Source organism: Penicillium subrubescens (genome assembly GCF_028828155.1).
Source record: "Penicillium subrubescens strain IBT 31985 chromosome Unknown utg000011l_segment0_segment0, whole genome shotgun sequence".
Taxonomy (NCBI): Eukaryota; Fungi; Ascomycota; class Eurotiomycetes; order Eurotiales; family Aspergillaceae; genus Penicillium; species Penicillium subrubescens.
In genome coordinates, this window is record NW_026643161.1 from 1710968 (window position 1) to 1728510 (window position 17543).

Below are 17543 nucleotides of genomic sequence, written 5' to 3' on the forward strand. Positions count from 1 at the left end.
GAGCGGAAAGATGTGCCAGTCAGACCGCCAGTCCTCGGACATCTTCTCTGGCCAAACCCGGCACCAGATAGCTTCAAGCCAGCTTTTCAGTCTTCTGGTAGTGAAGCAAGTCGGCACGGAATGGTTGGGTTTGTTCCACCAGTATCTCTTGTCGGCGATCATCGCGAATATTGCGCGTGATCTGCCACGAGCGACCCCTATGGAGAAGCACATCCATGAGTTGTGTTGGGAAGTCAGCCGTTGCAAATTGTCCATCATCGGTAATCTCGACCGTCAATTCCTCCAAGGCAAGAGAATCTTGAGGCTTGCCGGAAGAAATGGTGTCTGAGATAGAGCGAGCAAGTCTCTGATCAAGTGCACAATTTGGTAGTTGTTCGCGCATAGCACCGTTACAAGCCTTGATGAATTTTCACTGTAACTGGGCGATGCCAAAGGAACCTGTCGATCAAATTCATCGTCGATCGAAGCATTAACCACATTGCCGTCTTCGTCATCTTCATTGTCAAGAAACGAGTATGTTGTGGCAGCTTGGAGGACCAGCGAGATTGACTGAAGGCTCGGTACGGATCCAAGAGCCTTGTATAAGCCCACTTCTATCGAGTCTCCTTGTGAACGAACATGGCACAGTGTGATATCTCGAAGAGATTGCAATAACGACCGAGTGCCACCAGATCATTCTTGGTCAGCTCCTCGCTAAAGCCTTCGAGCAATTTTAACTCCGTTAGGCGTTGTCCATGGTGAATAGCCAGGCCTTCTATCGAAATCTCAGGACACCAGTCACCAAGGTCACAGATTTTAGTGGAGGAAGTCTTCTCAAGAATTCATTCACTGCTTTTGCATAATCGCTTGGAACTTCTAATCCGTTTCCATGATTGCTGAGGACAAGTTTTTCCAAGCAGGGAAGCTGAAATTTGGTCGTTAGATGTCCGAATATATTCGAAGTGAGATGTGTAGCAAACTCGAGGGCTTACAATTTTGTGAAATCAGTTTGCAAACTCCAGTAGTCTAGTCTGTCTTCGACAAGGCCCTGAATGTTCTGAAATCGAAGATATCGCAAATTCCCGCGTAACTTCTTGAAAATTTCTCCAGCCTCTTTGCTGAATCTTTTCCACGACGGTGGAACATATCAAATCCGAAAATCCTAAGTACAACCGTAGAATCATGCGACCTCTTTCAAGTTTGGAGCTAGACTAGATGCCATACGACCCATGGCGTTCTCATCGTAGCACCAAGAAGGAATGTTTTCATGGTGCTCATAGTTCCCATAATGAGTTGTTTTGAGGCTGAACAAACAAGGCGAAGATGCTAGGTGGACTTCATACGAGTCTGCGGAGGCTGTTGCTAGACTGCGTAGAAAGAATACATCGATATGGAGGCGACACAATGGTCTGGTCGTATGTATTTGATCCAACAGACATTTTGGGAATTGTATTGGGAGTGCGAAGAGTAAATCCGAGAGGCAAGGGACTTGCGGGATCAGATGTACCAGAGGCAGCCAGACATCGCTGGATTTTCAAGCAGCTTGATTTTTGCTGCTCAATGCTCAATGGTCTCCGAGGCGAGAGGCTGTAGGACTGTAGAAAGCCATGTGAAGTTCTGGGATTTCTAGTGAGAAAGATATATAGGGTACCAGTGTCTTTCGAATCCTATGACCTGGAACGCGCCCCTAGTTTAGTCTCGCAGATCACGAGACATTTGACGTACTTTAGCCTGGTGAGAGACTGAGGAGTCTACGTCCATTTGTAGAATTTCTGAAGCGATACTTGATCCGCATCAACATCTACCCGGACTTGAATGGCATGGTAAAGAAAGGGGGACGCCAGGGTGTGGCAGGTCCAATTTGCACATGCGAAAGCGTGAAGAATGGTTTCATGCGTGGACACGTATTCTAGAACCATTTGCTGGATTCCCAGTGATAGAGACTCGATTGACGGAGCCATGATGAGGCTGATGGAAATTTAAAGGCCGATTTAGAAGGAATTTGTGGGCGTTGATTAGATGGAACAGGGACACAATATGACGATCATTATAGTCAGGTTCCATAAGCCTCCAATGAAAAGGGGCGAAGGTAAAACAAAGAGGGTGGTCGGATTGTTGATGAACCTCAATTGTTTGGAGAGATGTTGGAGGATCTAAATAGGGGAACTGGATAATGTGACTCGAGCCAATATGACCCTTTGTAGGGCAGTCCAATGAGGTGCCTCCTCTATAGGTGCTATATATCTCTTAATGTACATTAAGGATATTCCTCATCTATATTCCTCAATTGTAGATGATCGAAGGCCTTCCAAGTTGCTCGGTTCAGCTTCTAGCTACCCAGATACCAAACAGCCTTAGCTTGATCGGGGTACCAAACCGGAATAGCGTAGGCGCTATTAAAACCTATTTTTCAAACACAAATCATCGCTGCCCCAAGAATTACAAGTCCTCGGAATTCGCTTCAGTCTTTCTTTTCCAGTTTACATGGCCAATGTGAGATGCCTGTGTCCCGATTCAACCCTGAGCTATCAGCCGAGCTCCACAATAGGATCCTTGAGCATGGATGGATCGGAGCCGGACGAGAACTCGACACGCTTCCTTCAACGACCTGGTGGGAAGAGTTTTCACCAATCTCGTTCGATGTCGCTTCTCGATTGAACCCTACGTTGATTCGATTTCTGCGATCGGCTAAAGTTGGTATCTACAAGGAACAGAAGTTTCATTTTTTCTTTCATGTCTGGGGGCTTTTCAGTAAAGATGATCTTTTCTTCTTACATGAAGGCTACATGCGTGAGTCTCCAAAGGATCGTTATATCTCGCTATATCGCTCCTCGATATCAAAGAGTGACCAGGAAGTCGGAATTGTGTAGGCCGCTCTCAGTCATCTTGCTCATATTATGGTCGCCAGGACTAAAGATGTTTACAGATTTGATCAAAAAACCTACTTAGCATCTTTCATTCCGGATTGGGAAGATCTTCGCCTTTGTACCGAAAGAGACTGGCCATGGATGCCTTTGCAAGAAATTCTCCAGGCCTATCTCGATATGATTCATGAGCAAAAAGTCACCACTTATTCAAAATCTGGTAGCGAGGCCAGAATATCTCTATTATTTCCTTGGGATATTCAACTTCATTCTTCTGTCGATGTTGAGAGGGCTATAAGTGCGTTCACTCGTCTGCTCGATGCCATCGAATCCTGGCTCCCTCAAAAACTACAGCACTCTCAATCCCCGGCGCGCGTCGAGATATCGATAGGAAATACAGAAGGGCAACCCAATCAAGAAATAAAATTTCCATACACTAGCTCAGTGCTTGATAGATCCTTTGTGGGACAGGATTCTTTCACACGAGCATTTCTGTCTTCGCTCCCTGCCCGCCATGTCAAGTTTCGTTATATCGCCCCAGGGATACAACTACAGAGCGCAACAGAATTCATGAACCAACCTTATGCCGACCTTTGGGATGCTTATCACCGGATTCCATACGGAAGAGAGCCTGAGAGCCCACTTTCCATTCCTCTTCTTTTGTTTCGAGGAGAGGGAATGAATAAGTCGTTTTGGGTTCGACCATGGTTTCCAGGCGGAATCGCTGAGGATATTCCGAGTGGTCTTTACATTGAATCTCTTGAATATTGGGGACCACATGAGTCAGACAATGAGACTCGGCTGTTACTGCCGTTTAAAATTGGCGAAAACGGTTATGCACGAAGCAGTGAAGGATCTTTGCTCAAAAAGTGGAATTGGGAAGGTAAGTCTGATGGACTTTACCGGGTATCTTTTGCCAGTGGGATTATGCCTCTGGACTCGTATAGTTCACATATCCACAGAGTTTTGCAGAACTGGGCAGAGCGTGTGGAAAGTGGTGACTGGGAAGTGGATGAGAACGGCGTTACTGGTGGGATTGAAAAATTCAAGGACGCTGATACCCCAGAGCACTGGAAGAAGTACTATATACCTTGGAAGAGGCTTGATTGAGTCCAATCTCGGATTGAAATTGTTTTCTCTTGCTACAGTGACATTTACCTCAATAGAAGCTCCCAAAATATGTAGATTGTAGATGCAAGGACTCAATTGCCATTCCCGTCCTGACAACATATCGAAACTTCCCCCTCAACTCAGTATGTTCGAGTCATTCAGACAGTTCCTCTCAGGTCGAGCCAGAGTTATCGGCACAGGACCACGCCGCGGTTCCTCCGTCCGCCCGATAAGAAGCTATAATACCATCAACTGAGCCGTAAGTACCCGCCACTACCAAAAATGTACCTGAAACAATGACGAATATGCACCATATAACCATCAGACGCCACTTCAATGTTGGATCTTGCTTACCCTTGGTCCAATTGTCATATAGCCACATGAATCCCATGGGTTGGAAGCATAGCACAGTACCTAGCAGAGCGCCAACCAGAGACACGAGACCACCAAAGATTGGAATAGCGCTTGCAATAATATACGCAGTCAGGGTAACACCAAACGTGCAGCCTAGCCATGTCATCCAGTGGATGGTCGAGTTGGAGGTCAGGTGAGTTGAACCACGCAAGATACGCACAAAGACGTATTTACTTGGGATCTACTCCTTGGTTAGCCTGAAATTTGATCAACAGGGTGCAATATCTTACATGAGTCAATAGAATGGCAGTCACGAAAAGACCGGGAAGCGCAATTCCATAGGCCACCTTCTTCACAACTGGACCAGCAGAGCCAAGGGCAGGTGAAGAGACATAAGTGCCACAGTAATAGTAGACGACTATACCGACAACGATGTAGGCTGTACTGATAACAGTCTGGCAGACTACAAGTGCTTTTGTATAGTGCCGGGGATCACGCATCTCCGACGAAATTGAGAAGAACGCCGGGGTGCCCGCGTAGGAAAAAACGAGGGAAGAGATTGCCGAAGCGGCATCCGAAAAACTGGGCTGATTGAATAGTTTGTAGTCCGACTTCCATACACCCTCCTCGGGCGCTGTGCTGGGTCGATCTTGTAATCCTACGGCGATTGTCACGGTGAAGACTGCATAATATGTTAGGAATGATTGTATAGCAGCTTCCGAGAGAAGACTCACCTGCAATGATGATGCAAATCGCACCGATCCAAGCCAGCCAAGAGATACGGCCTAAGGTACGGATACTCGAGAAGACAAATGTGATGATTGCAGCAATAGCAACGAAGATAGCAGTGCAAATCGCGTGCATAGACAAGGCATTCAGGGCAATGGACACGCTCAACATCGCCGAGCCCGAGCAGAATGTGAAGACTGGTAAGAATGTCAGGATTGGGCACAAATCAAAGAAGCATAATAGTAGAGGATTTCTTACAAAGGGTAAAAGCAGCCCCAAAGAATTCACGACCAATGCGACCAAAGAGCAGCTCCCCGACATCATCGATACCATATATCTCACGATGATTGACTTTGAAAACACCGACGATATAATTGGACCACGTTGTGATTCCTCCGATGATGATAAGGATGATGACGCCTGGGATCAAACCGAGAGTATGGAAAACGGAAGGTATCGATAGGACGCCGAGACCAATCTGGGTTTTGATCATCAGGACAGCAGTTCCCAACCATCCAACCTTGGAGAAGAAGTTAGCATGCGAAGAGAAACTCGAAATGAAAAGAGTCACACGTTGCGGTAGTTGGGGCCATCTTCAGTGATATCGCCGAACACAGCGTCATGCTGGATATCCTTAGAGACACCATCACCAACCTCGCCAGCCTCTACGGGCAGCGGGGTGACGCCTAGAGACTGGTCTAAAGGCTTGGATTTTGACATGTTGAACGTAGAAGATGAAGCAAAAGGGTGAATTAGGATTGATAAAAGTCATAGGTTAGGAGGGGAGAGGAACAGCCTCCTTTAATAACCTGGTCTGGCATGATACGGTTGTCCAAATCCTGGAGAAGTAGCTCCACTCTTCCCCGGAAGAACCCACCTAAAAGACACTATCTTAAACCATGCTTACCTTGACTGGTATATCAAAATAAACTTTCCTATATCCATATCGCGGGCGAAAAGAGGCAGTCTGACTTGCTGTGCCAGAACAGTTCAGTCCGTGGAATATCTCCGCTATTTGCCTCAATTTTCTACAATTATTAACAATATGAAAGGTCTCGCCATGGTGACACTCTCAACGAGATGTCTTGAGTATCTGATAACCTATCTAGTTAGGCACTCGCTAATTATCCAGGGTCTCACCTATGAGCTGTCATTATATGATTCTCAATAGAATGACTATCTTAAAAGAACGGTAAGATGCGGAAGTAGTCCGTCAAGGCCTGTTAGATTAGCCGATAGGATGGCGCGGCTGGAGGAAACTCAACCAAAATTCTCCTCTTGAATTCGAGATAAGGTGGCGGAATTAATAGTGATTCAAACGCCGATAAATTCAACGTGTACAGACAAATTAGGCAAGTCAACGATTCAGGAAGGTGACCGCCGTTCGGTACGTAAGCCGTCCCACATTATCGGGATTAGGTGGAATAGTTGATTAAGACCTACTTTAAGATACGGAATGATATTTTTACCATTGAGGTCAAGGCAGAAAGCAGAAAATGGGAAGTTCGATAATACCTTAAATGTAGAAAATAAGGTTAAGGTCGAGCTAGATGTGGAGTACATGGAAAAAGGAACCTTCTAAATGGAGAGGCTTGCCTAATACAGAATCCACTATCTCAACTGGAAGCATATCTTTACGTCTGAATGAGATGACTTTTTTGCCCGAAAAGCCTAGACGTAACAGGCAATCAATGCTTATAAATGCTCCGAAGATGATAGGCCGTAGGAGGGTGACTTTTATCACCAGCATGAAAATTCACCTGATTTACCACGAGCAGGAAAGTGGCCTAGATCACATATTCCAACATAAACCAGGAAGGCATGGAATCGCCTTCTAACTGGATTGTATTGCCGCACCTAAATTGGGGGGGGGGGGGGGGGGGGGGGGATGGTGGCCCAACAACCGTATCTGGTCTAGATCCCGCGCGTATTCCGACATGATAACGTGGATGGATGAGGAAGGTAATCCCAGCGGGTAACTGAATAGCAAAAGCCTGGGCGCTCTCATAAAAGCGGCGGCATCCAACACAGGAAAGCCCTAACTGCCAGGCATGTGCCGTGCCGTCTGAAGCTGCATATAGGTCCTGGAATAGACCACCAGTGAGAAAGTTAACATCAAGATCGCAAGGAAATTCTAAAGTCGTAATATGTTATATCATCTAGTACATATCAGATCATCAACCCCGTCAAAATATTAGTCTCGAAGCTCTCAAGCTTCCCGGTAGACAGATAGACAGGCACCGAGAGTAAGCGCAGAAGCTTCCCTTCCCTTCAAACAACGAAACAAAACTACTCATTCTCCCGAACATCAATAACAGTCCCCTTAAACTTCCTCGCCGGCACCTTGCGATTAAACAAAATATCCGCCTCACGATACGACCGATCCTTCAACTCAGGCAAGAAGAAGTAAGCCATAACCCAACACACAACCGCCGTCCCACCCCAAACATAACCACACTTTCCAGCCAAATTCCAACCCGTCCCATTCAACATCTGCGAAGCGAGATAGATCATCGGAATCTCAGCAACGTAATACGCCGCCCGACCAACACCAGTACTAAGCGCACGCAAACGCACAGAACTCGTCTCGGAAATAATCGTGTAAGAGATTGGGCCGAGTGTGCCGGCGAAAACAAAGGAGATGACTATTCCTAGGATGGCTTGGGCGTAGTTTGTGGCGTTGCTCTGCGGGATGGAGGCGACTATGCCTAGGATGAAGAGGAATGTGACGTTTGTGGCTGTGCCCCAGAGGTAGATTGCTCGACGGCCGAAGTAGGGTGTTAGGAACCAGGAGAGAATGTTTGCGACGAATTGGAGGCATGAATTAATGAGGTTTAGTTGGAAGGATTTGTCTGGGGAGATTCCGGCTTCTGTAGGATTGTTAGATTTTCTTACCGTTTGATATGAGAACTTTTTTTAAGGGATAATAACTCACGTTCGAAGAAGAATGTAGCTTGATTAGCGACCAGGTTGCCCGCGAAGTTTTGCGAAGCATAAATCAAACAGGTAATAATAGTGCGGCGAAGGTCGGTGCCTTTGAAGAGTTCCAGGAGAGATGGGGATCCGCCCAAAGAGGCCTCGATTTGGACGGTACGCTCGATCATGGCGAGGGACTGTTGCGCTGTCTCCGTGTTGCCGTCACCGAGGCGTTCAATGCTTCGAAGAGCCTCTGCTTTACGGCCACGGCGAATGAGCCACCAGGGGGACTCGGGGGCGAAGAAGAGGAGGATCATCAGGGGGGTCTGCAGTAGTAGGAGATGGTTAGTATAACGACCGGGATATCGGAGATGATCATGCCCAAATAGAACGGAATAAACTCATCAAAAACGGGAAATAGACACTTACAGGGAAGATCCATTGCAGAGCAAGTGGTACACGCCAGGCCCATTCATCGTTACGCTTGTTGTAGCTGTAAGTCGCCGCCGCAACGATAATTGAACCAATTGACCACGACATCTGCAGCGTAGCAGTACAAGCACCTCTCAGTGACAGAGGGACAATTTCACTGGCGTAAGCTGGACTGTTGGCAATGAAGAACCCCCAGGGAACACCTTCTAATGCTTGACCAACGACCAGAAGAGTGAGGGAATCAGCCTAAGCAAGATGGTTAGCCACGTAGTCCACTCAGTTGAATCCAACACATCAAGAACAGTCACAAGTTGACCGAATGAGCCAAATTCAATTCCAGATGCAAAAACTTACAAAGAAAGAAATGAAAATCGTAGCATTCATCATGACCAAAGCCAAGATGGTGGTCCAGCGGTAACCGAGTCTGTTGGTGACAGGGCCAGCGGCGAAGACACCAACGAAAGCACCACATTGACCAGCTTGGAACAGAGCACTCTGCCAGCGGGTGGGAATGACATAGCCATCACCCAGGGGGACACCATATCGTTTTTGGAAAGCCGCTAGGGCGACGAAGTTGCCGTTGAGGAACATGTCGAAGGATTCCATGACCTGTGGATAATATTGTTAGTTCTGATATGCAGGAGAATGGAATGAAAGTTGGGAAGAGAAATTAGAGAAATAAAGATAGTTCTCGCATCAAAATGGGAAAGCAAGACATATCTGGGGTAAAACTGGAGATGTAGATCTGGGGATACGGATCAAGTTTGGGAAGCCCCAGGAAGCATCCAAACAGCAACAAGTACAGAATATAACTCACAATAGTAAAACACATGGTAAATGCCCACAGACAAGCCCAAGGATGTTTCTTCGCCGCCTCCCAAGCACCCATCTCATGTTCCTTATTCTCACCCGCAAAGGCATCATTCAAAAGATCTTTATCATCAAGGATCTCTTCCCTTTGCTGGATCTCGACCTTTTCGACCTCACGGTCAGAGGCCGAGCCCAGCGGCGTTGACTTGGTATCGCCTGAAACAGACATAATGGTAATGCTTTCTCTCTTTTTCTGTTCACAGGTAATAGTGAAGGGAAAGAAAAGGGAAAGAGGAGAGAGCGAAAAGAAGAACAGAAAGGGAAAAGACCGGATGGAGAACAAGTGTGGGCTAGAGATTCTTATATATTCTTTTTTTATAATTCATTTACGGAATAGTTCAGTTGCAGGTAGAACTTGGGCAAGATCCACGCATGCGGGCGGATCTGGGGGAAGTAAATTTGGGGAAACGAGTTGAAATCGTGGTACTATCGCGGGGTGTGCGTGTGATACGTGGATTAACCATTAAAGGGAGATTTGATAGAATATATTATATTAAATTACTTAACGGAATTAAAAGAGGTACGACTTTTAGACTGGTTCATAGATCAGCAGTCTCAGTCTGTAGTTTTACGAGTCCCAAGTAGTCGACTTCAAGTCGTACAGACCCAACGGATGGCAAGCAAGGATACGACGCTACACTCGCCTCACCGTTCTAATTAACCACTAAATTACCCGAAGTGAAAAGTAAAACGAAACTTGTACTCCATAATCCGAACAAGTTATGGGGTTGTTCGCAATGAGAAGGGCCAACAGTATCGCAAGAAACTCCAGAAAAGACTCAACCAAAAACCCTGGTTAAACACAGCAAGTCGCCAACACCCAAGGCTGCATACCGAGAACGGGCGGGCTGAGATAAAACTACCCTATTGGACTGATCCAGGGCTAAGCGGGCCAAGCTACTTCCCGACTAACGCTTCTAAGGCTTAGCTGTGTCCGCATTGGGGTTAGTCTCGGAACGCCACCCTGCAACAGGGATGCCCTCGGCCACGGCCGCGGCCTCATCGTTGAATAATTAGAATCCGGCCTGCGTGGACCGGACCGGACAGGGATGGTGGCGTTCGGGTTGGCCGCTAAAAGCAAAGGGCCAAGGGCGCAATGAGTCCGAGAGTCGGACTCGGGAGGGAGATGGATGCCGGAAAGCGAGAGAATTCAGGGACCGAGAGAATGAGCGAGGGCGATTAAGTTCAAACTCCACAACATTATTAATGTATGTGAACCGTTGTTAAAGAGTTCGTAAAAGGGGTCTTACCTGGGAAGAGACACCAGTTTGGAAATATGGGCCACCTCCTCCACTGGAGAGTCGTGGAGACTGGAGACTCCATGTTTGGGGGGTAAAATGATGGGGAGACGTGGAGCCCCAGGAAAGTTGAGAAAAAAAATGGATAACGGGAAACGTGGGAAACCAGCGAGACTGCTTCTAATGTTTCACTATGTAAGCGTTTATTAGTTAGTGGATGTTCTCCATCCGAAGGAGGAATTGTCTTGACATACGGAGTACTCAGAGCTCATTCACGACATGAATACCAAACCCGAATCCTCGACGCCGAATCAACACAAAGAACCCGAACCGAGAAAACGCCATGGTTATACGGCATCCTCCTCTCCCCTCAACCGGAGGACTCCGTAGAATCCCTATTGTAATGGTCAATCCAATCCCGAACTCCCCCGCTAAAACTCACACTTGAGCCGATTTAGCTCAAACAAGGTCGGCCATCCGAACTCGAACCACCAACCAACCACCTTCTCGGTGTGGACCCGAGTCACCCGAACGGTCAAAGCGAACCCCGACCGAGACAAAAAGGTCTTTTCTTGATCGGGATTGTGACGCCGTGGTTGGTGGGAAATATATAGGTACGTACCTAATGCGCGGGGACACACGGCAGGAGTATGGAGTATGGCATCACCCCATGGGCCGGTATGATCGGCTAGGTGACTGTTTGTGTGTTAGTGTCTTATTTTTGGGAAGGAGAGAAGTTGTTTAAGCATGCATGGCAATTGAAAACACCGTTCTGAGATGAGAATTACTTGATCCTGACTGATGGCTTACTACGGATTGATAGTTTTATGCTAGAAATATGAGCTTTTTTAGACACATGGATTAAATATTACCTAGTATCTAATGTTGTCAACTGCTATATGGGGACTGTAGTGGGTTGTGGCCCGATTATTATATTTGTGTGGGGGTGTGAATGTCCGTTCTACTACATATGTACCTCAATGCATCCGTAGACATGGGAACAGCAATGGCAAGTAGGCAGGATAAGTATATGGTGTATACTCAAACTAAAACTTTCGTCTTCTTCCTCGAACAGCAATGAAAATATTGCCTAAAGGTTCTAACCATAGTAGTAGGTTCGTAATGAGCTAGTTTGTTACAACTACTGGAATCGAGTAGGTGGCGGCCAGATCCCATCTCTTTCCAGATCCGGGCATATATATCTTGCATTGGCGGCCGCATGCAATCTGCTCAGCTCTGAGGTATACCGATAGGGTTTCCGTCTCGCCTCGCCTTGGAGATCGCGCTGGACCAACCGCGCAAACAATACCGGGGCGATATGTTTGATGTCGACTTTTAGGGGATGCAAAGCCTCGGGCTGAACTCCAGTCCCAGTCCCAGTCCCAGTCCCAGACCTAGGCACTGTCTCTGTCTCTGTCTTTGACTCTGGATGAGGTTCAGGTTCAGGCTCAGCTAACCAGAGATACGGCCTTGTCGTTTCACGCGAGCGGAACGCCTCCTCATCCACATAGAGAAAGGCATCGCGTCGAAAGCCAACAGGAATCTCATTATTTGAGAGCATTTTGTCAAAGCTGCCCCGTAGTGCACTCAGGTCCAAGTTGTTATTGTTATTAATAATACCTGGAACAGCCACCCAGTGCAGGGTGAATCGGTCCCTCGTCTCGTCCTTGATCAGCCTCGATGAATAGTGTAGTCCATGGTAAAGAGCCGTTCCGATCTGAGATTTGTACTCCAGAAGACGACCTTCTTCCTCTTCTTCTTTCTGGAAAAATATCACGAGACCAAAGCGACCTCCCGCTGAATTCAGCCTGGAGTGCAGTACGTGCTCCTGCCATGGAACTTTCATCGCAAACCGAATATTCCTAATATCATCATCGTTCAGTGTTTCGGCCGCCGCTAGCTCCACCGCTAGCCATCGCTGACCAACCCTCTGCGCGACCTCCCTCGCAGCCCGGATATCGTCTGTCCTCGCCGCCTCCATAGCTTGAGCCTTAAGGTCCCGATCTTCGGGACTAAGGCGCGCTACCTCAGATAGGATTTGGCCTGATTGTCCCTTGACTACGCCGGCCGGTAGGAGGCTGGCTTCTTTATAACTCAGGCCAAGGCTGCTAAGGGAGAAGCCATCATCATCATTGCTGCTGTTGTTGATGGCTTTAGTAATTAGCTCATCCATCGACAGACCGCAGGCATTTCGACAGAGGGTGTTTTCCTCGTCTGGTGCGGGGCGGTGGGTGATGAGTCGACGTTCTTGATCCGTCAGTGAGGAGGGATCGGATATGGCGCGGTTGTAGAGGGTGCGGGTTGACTCGTCCAGGGTTAGAGGGGTGGTGTCTGCGTTTATGCTGAAAGGGTTGGTCCCTCCAGCGTCGATAGGGAAAAAACATTGCCCACGTGGGATGTAAGTTTTACTCATGAGTTTCGAGTTTCGTTGATCTCATCAAGGAGAATTAGCTCTTACCTGAGACAAAGAAGAGAAGGCTGAATGCCTCGAGAGAATATCCTTGTAGGGTATCACGTGATTAATATATTATTCATGACTGGAACAATTGAGGATTCTGGATGAGACTAGAGCAGAGTATTGCATACTTCTCAATTATAGAAAACGAAGATAAGATCATAGGGTGTGGAGAACAGGGTTTCCCGTCCGCCATCCGCGCGCACATCCTCACATCCATCGAGGAGGAGTTGCACAAGCCCCTGTCGTGGATGCGCATCTCCGCCGTGGACCACCAGCGCATCCTCAAGGACCCCTCCCTGCTTCCAGCGGTGGACCCGGCGCCAGTCGACGCGGTCAAGGCGGGGCTGGAGCTGATCGTCCACGACGACGCCGCGCGCTACGACAGGCTCTCCGTGGAAGATGTGCGCGAGGCCTTCCACGCCCTATGTACGGACGGTGACCCTGCCGCGCCGTCAGTCGCGGAGCTCTTTCGCGAACCCCCATATTCTGTCTGTACGGATACACGCCGGACTGCCGGTGTCGGCGGTCGTGTGCTTGATGGTGGACGGGGAGGTGCTGCGCACGGTGAGCCAGGACCTGCGCAATGAGTACGGCGAGGGCCCATTTGTCAAGGCTGTTGAGCGGTTGCCCTGTCTGGGACCCGACTACGAGGGCTGGTTCAAGGTCGCGCTGACCTATCTATGGCAGCTGGTCATGCGGGCGGCCAACAGCGGTGGTATGGATCAGTTCTTGCCGCCGAAACGGCGCGCCACCGGTGAGCGGCCTATCTATAATGGCTCATGGCCAATGGATGTGGATATGGAGTCCTTCGGCATTGACCCTGATGAGTTAGCTGAGATTGAGGCGGACTATGCAAGGAGGGAGTAGACTGATCTAGTGAATAACCGTCCCTGATGTACTTATTGTGCCAGAAGTGATATAATACTCGTGATGCCATACATCTAAGGGGGCCGTGATGTATGAAAACCAGCCCAGAATGGCCTTATGTCAGGTCTGCATAAGGGGACTTTGCAGACCTTACAAGGTCGGACTGCACTACAAGCAGCTGCTGGAGGTGCCATCTGGATATTGTTGAGAGGCTCCTCGCTGCAAGAGCGGATGTGAATGCTGCTGCTGCTGCTAAATATGGAGGTCGGAATGCACTACAGGCAGCTGCTGAAGGTAGCCATCTGGATGTTGTTGAGAGACTAGAACAAGCGGGCACATCTAATAACGGACTTATATAATCCAGTTCGAGTGTGTTTTAATTGTTTGGATAGTGTCCGACAGGATGTATTAGAGGTTCGTGCTCCTCATCTAGCACGGATCTGGCTGCGGTCTGTTCTTATGTAAGAGCGCAAACCCACCCGATGGTATAGGCATCGTGTCGGAGTCGCTTCGGCATGGGGATGTTTCGGGACCAGCATTGCTTTGCGCTGGTGCTGAATGCTTTGGCTGGGGTAGGGGATTTTCAGCCATACTGTATGAGAAGTACTCGACCAGGCAGAATGTTTAGACGCGCCAGATAGTACTCAATGTGTCAACTAAGCACTCTTTCTTCTCGCAGAACCAAAGGTCTTGGACGATCTAACCCAGAAGAGAGAGGTCAAAGTGAATACTTGATGAATGGATGGATGCTAAGGAGTAGCTGTTTTCAAAAATTCCGATATGGTGGATTATGACAAGAATCTCAGTTGGACGTGGCTAACATATGTAACAAGATTTGGATTTTGCGGTGTGACCGAAGAGTTTTGTGGCACTAAGAAGGTTAAACGCCCGTCCTGCGCGGGTACGAATCCGCAGCCCCGGCGAGTCGTTGGGTACTATGAAGGCCGGTCTCCCAGCTGAGTGTGTAATGGTTTCTGGCCCGAACAGATTCCCGTCGGCCGCTATTCTGTAAGTTTGGTTTCAGATCCCAAGGCATGACCTAGCCAGCGATGAGCCAGTCCTCTCGTGCCCTGTCGATTATTGCAATGACCTCGGACACGGCTGCACCGAAGAAGGGGCAGATCCCGCAACATCGTGTGAAGGCCTCACAGAGCGTGCTAACAGCGGGAATCAGCGATGGCCCTGCCTGCAAAGAGCAGACGGGGCCGGTTACAACCTCCACAGCTCCCAGTATCCATCGGCGGGTGACTGGGATCCGGACGATGAGACTCGCACGCCCGGAGTGAAACTATACAATAGGCCCCGACTGTACTAGCGCAGACGTCCGTCGAGTCTTCGTGCCAGCGGACGGGCTGATTGTCAATGGGCGAGCGATGTCATTACACAGTGAGTAGAGCCCGACCCAGACGGAACACGATGACCACTGTACTGATTGGGCCCAACCTTTCAGCTGAGCATCCAGTGGAGATCAACACTTAGTTAACGTAATCCACGGCCGAGCTGCGCACACGGTCGAGTTGCGCACCCCAATACATATAGTAATGGCGATAAATTACTCATTCATTTCTCAATAACAATATCTTTTTGTGATAATATATGAGACGTATATGATAAAGATAGAATCTGTAATTCTATTAGGAAGGTACTGCATATTTTGTTGAAGTATTAATAGAGGTATATATACTTAAGTTCTTTTTGTCGAAATTACGCCGTATTTTATTGTAAAGCAACGAATTAATCATCCAAATTGCTTAAAACTGAGATGTTTTATTCCACATGCTAAGGGATGCCTGTATAATAATACTCATATAAAAAAAAACTATGGTTGTTGAGATAATGCATGAGTAATTTATCGCCTTTACTATGTGTTTTGGGGTGCGCAACTCGACCGTGTGCGCAGCTCGGCCGTGGATTACGTTAAGTTAACGTAGACCGCATGTATTAGTCATTATTATGCCCGCACAAATTGCCAGCGCATTATAGCAATTCAGACTTGTTGATCTCCAATTGGTGCGCGGTATGATTTACTAAGCAGTATTCCGACTGAGTTAACGAGCGGAAGTAAAAGATCGTGAGACAACGGGGAATAAAAGACTGGCTTGTCCGTGCTCTCGCAACCTACCGTGGTGGAAGAGCCGGAACGAAGGCGAGTGCGGAGTACATAGTAAGGAATCATTGGACCGGGGGGCAAAGATATGTGCGACTAAGCAACGCTAAGCCTCGAAAATTGACAGATGTGGGTCTCCGGCACCGAGAATATCAGGCTACATCGGGCTTAGGGTCTGGGCCGTCTGTTCGTATACTAATAATATCCACACTCAGGTACAAGGTACAACACAAGCGCTTTACTAGCCTCATACAAGTTCAGCGATGGCGCCGAAATGCTCCTCGGATATCAATTAATTTCTGACAGGGTGAGTCCACAAGCGAAGCAACATTCAGCGACGCATGCGCACGATGTAACCTCTCTAGGCTGGAGTGTTTTTGAGAGCTCAGGAGCAACATTACAGTTTGTGCCAACGCTCTACCTTATAGCCTCTTCGTTTTCTGCAAGACTTAACAAGAGATTTGACGTGCTGTACAAGTCCATCTTGATGAGTTCGTTATCATGAGGCTCTCTATTACATATCTTGCTTTGTCTTTATTGGCCACGGAAGTGCTCGCTTCATTGAGCGCAGGCCCATTTGAGGTAGGAGTTTTTCCTCGCGTCATTTTAAATCAGCCTTGAGTCAAGTTCATGGTCATATCGGCAGCTGATCTTTCATAATCAGTCCGTCTTTTTCTACTATGCCTATCGCATAGACACTCTGGCCGGTTCGGCTTCACTTGGCATCGCTGAGGGATGCCCTGTTAGTGGTCCAAAAGGCGTTTGCTACTTTGATGAGTTTGTGAAGTGGATCCAGCAGAGAAGATACCCTTGGACGGGTCAAACTTCTGTCGGGCAGAACTTGGATCCTGATGTCGACACTGCGGCTCAAGATTTGAGAACGTCAGGCACAGAGGGGACTTCCTCACGTTGCTCCAATAAATACGATTTCAGCAAGGTCTTTCCAGAGATCTACCCAGAAGGTACAAGTCCATCTTATCAGGAAGTCATGAGGACCCTGGTCAGATCAATTCAAGCCCAACGCTCAGCATTTGGCGATGACAAGCTTACTTCTCAGCTTGAGAAAGCTCGTCGGGCATTTGGCCTCACTTATGAAGCAAGAATTGGGGATATGACCAATGGTCTTATTAGGGATGTGAACAACATGCTCGGAAAAAATGGTATCACTTGGGTAAATCTTTTATAATGAACCAAATTTGATCATCATGCACTAACCACACCGGGACAGACTTGCGTCACATTTGAGCAAGAGCTCCTCAACGGGTACACCATCCAAATGATTGACACGAAGGCCACAATTGATGCCCACCCTGAACTAAAAGGCTCAGATTTCGAGACTGCGATTTTGGACACGATTGAGGATTATGACCATGCAAGAAGCGCTGGCAGAACCCATTACAATATCGTTGCGGCGGCACTCCAAGCCTATCAAAACCTACTTCGAGGTCCCTGTACTAGTGCTTAACCCAAGCTACTTCAGATAAACTTTGGAAATTACCTAGCCGTGGGAGGGTCTAGGTAGTTTTGAATTTCCTTCTTTGCGTGACTAGCAGCCCCGGGTAGAGCTTTGAGTTGGAAAGGTCACCGGGATATCTGAAAAGTCTTTCACTGTACGAGAC

The 17543-nt window shown here is 47.9% G+C and overlaps 8 protein-coding genes across 8 annotated transcripts; 4 read left to right on the plus strand and 4 right to left on the minus strand.

The window, feature by feature from the left end:
• Positions 1-73: 73 nt before the first annotated feature.
• On the minus strand, positions 74-382 carry N7473_012922 (uncharacterized protein; the record flags this gene model as incomplete). The annotated part of the gene is made up of 1 exon (XM_057158861.1): positions 74-382. One exon carries the CDS (start codon positions 380-382, stop codon positions 74-76), a length of 309 nt encoding a protein of 102 aa, XP_057002815.1.
• A 3296-nt stretch (positions 383-3678) lies between these two features.
• N7473_012923 (uncharacterized protein) lies at positions 3679-3953 on the plus strand (the record flags this gene model as incomplete). The annotated part of the gene is made up of 2 exons (XM_057158862.1): positions 3679-3726; positions 3816-3953. The coding sequence occupies 2 exons, from the start codon at positions 3679-3681 to the stop codon at positions 3951-3953; spliced, it is 186 nt and encodes a 61-aa protein (XP_057002816.1).
• Positions 3954-4125: 172 nt separating this feature from the next.
• Positions 4126-5756, minus strand: N7473_012924 (uncharacterized protein; the record flags this gene model as incomplete). The annotated part of the gene is made up of 5 exons (XM_057158863.1): positions 4126-4548; positions 4598-4989; positions 5042-5233; positions 5295-5556; positions 5610-5756. The coding sequence occupies 5 exons, from the start codon at positions 5754-5756 to the stop codon at positions 4126-4128; spliced, it is 1416 nt and encodes a 471-aa protein (XP_057002817.1).
• Positions 5757-7325: 1569 nt separating this feature from the next.
• On the minus strand, positions 7326-9423 carry N7473_012925 (uncharacterized protein; the record flags this gene model as incomplete). Its single annotated transcript, XM_057158864.1, has 5 exons — positions 7326-7906; positions 7972-8278; positions 8382-8630; positions 8739-8993; positions 9202-9423. The coding sequence occupies 5 exons, from the start codon at positions 9421-9423 to the stop codon at positions 7326-7328; spliced, it is 1614 nt and encodes a 537-aa protein (XP_057002818.1).
• Positions 9424-11633: 2210 nt separating this feature from the next.
• On the minus strand, positions 11634-12905 carry N7473_012926 (uncharacterized protein; the record flags this gene model as incomplete). Its single annotated transcript, XM_057158865.1, has 1 exon — positions 11634-12905. One exon carries the CDS (start codon positions 12903-12905, stop codon positions 11634-11636), a length of 1272 nt encoding a protein of 423 aa, XP_057002819.1.
• A 146-nt stretch (positions 12906-13051) lies between these two features.
• On the plus strand, positions 13052-13817 carry N7473_012927 (uncharacterized protein; the record flags this gene model as incomplete). Its single annotated transcript, XM_057158866.1, has 2 exons — positions 13052-13351; positions 13407-13817. 2 exons carry the CDS (start codon positions 13052-13054, stop codon positions 13815-13817), a joined length of 711 nt encoding a protein of 236 aa, XP_057002820.1.
• Positions 13818-14866: 1049 nt separating this feature from the next.
• On the plus strand, positions 14867-15103 carry N7473_012928 (uncharacterized protein; the record flags this gene model as incomplete). Its single annotated transcript, XM_057158867.1, has 1 exon — positions 14867-15103. The coding sequence occupies one exon, from the start codon at positions 14867-14869 to the stop codon at positions 15101-15103; it is 237 nt and encodes a 78-aa protein (XP_057002821.1).
• Positions 15104-16198: 1095 nt separating this feature from the next.
• On the plus strand, positions 16199-17389 carry N7473_012929 (uncharacterized protein; the record flags this gene model as incomplete). The annotated part of the gene is made up of 3 exons (XM_057158868.1): positions 16199-16231; positions 16589-17095; positions 17153-17389. The coding sequence occupies 3 exons, from the start codon at positions 16199-16201 to the stop codon at positions 17387-17389; spliced, it is 777 nt and encodes a 258-aa protein (XP_057002822.1).
• Positions 17390-17543: the final 154 nt, after the last annotated feature.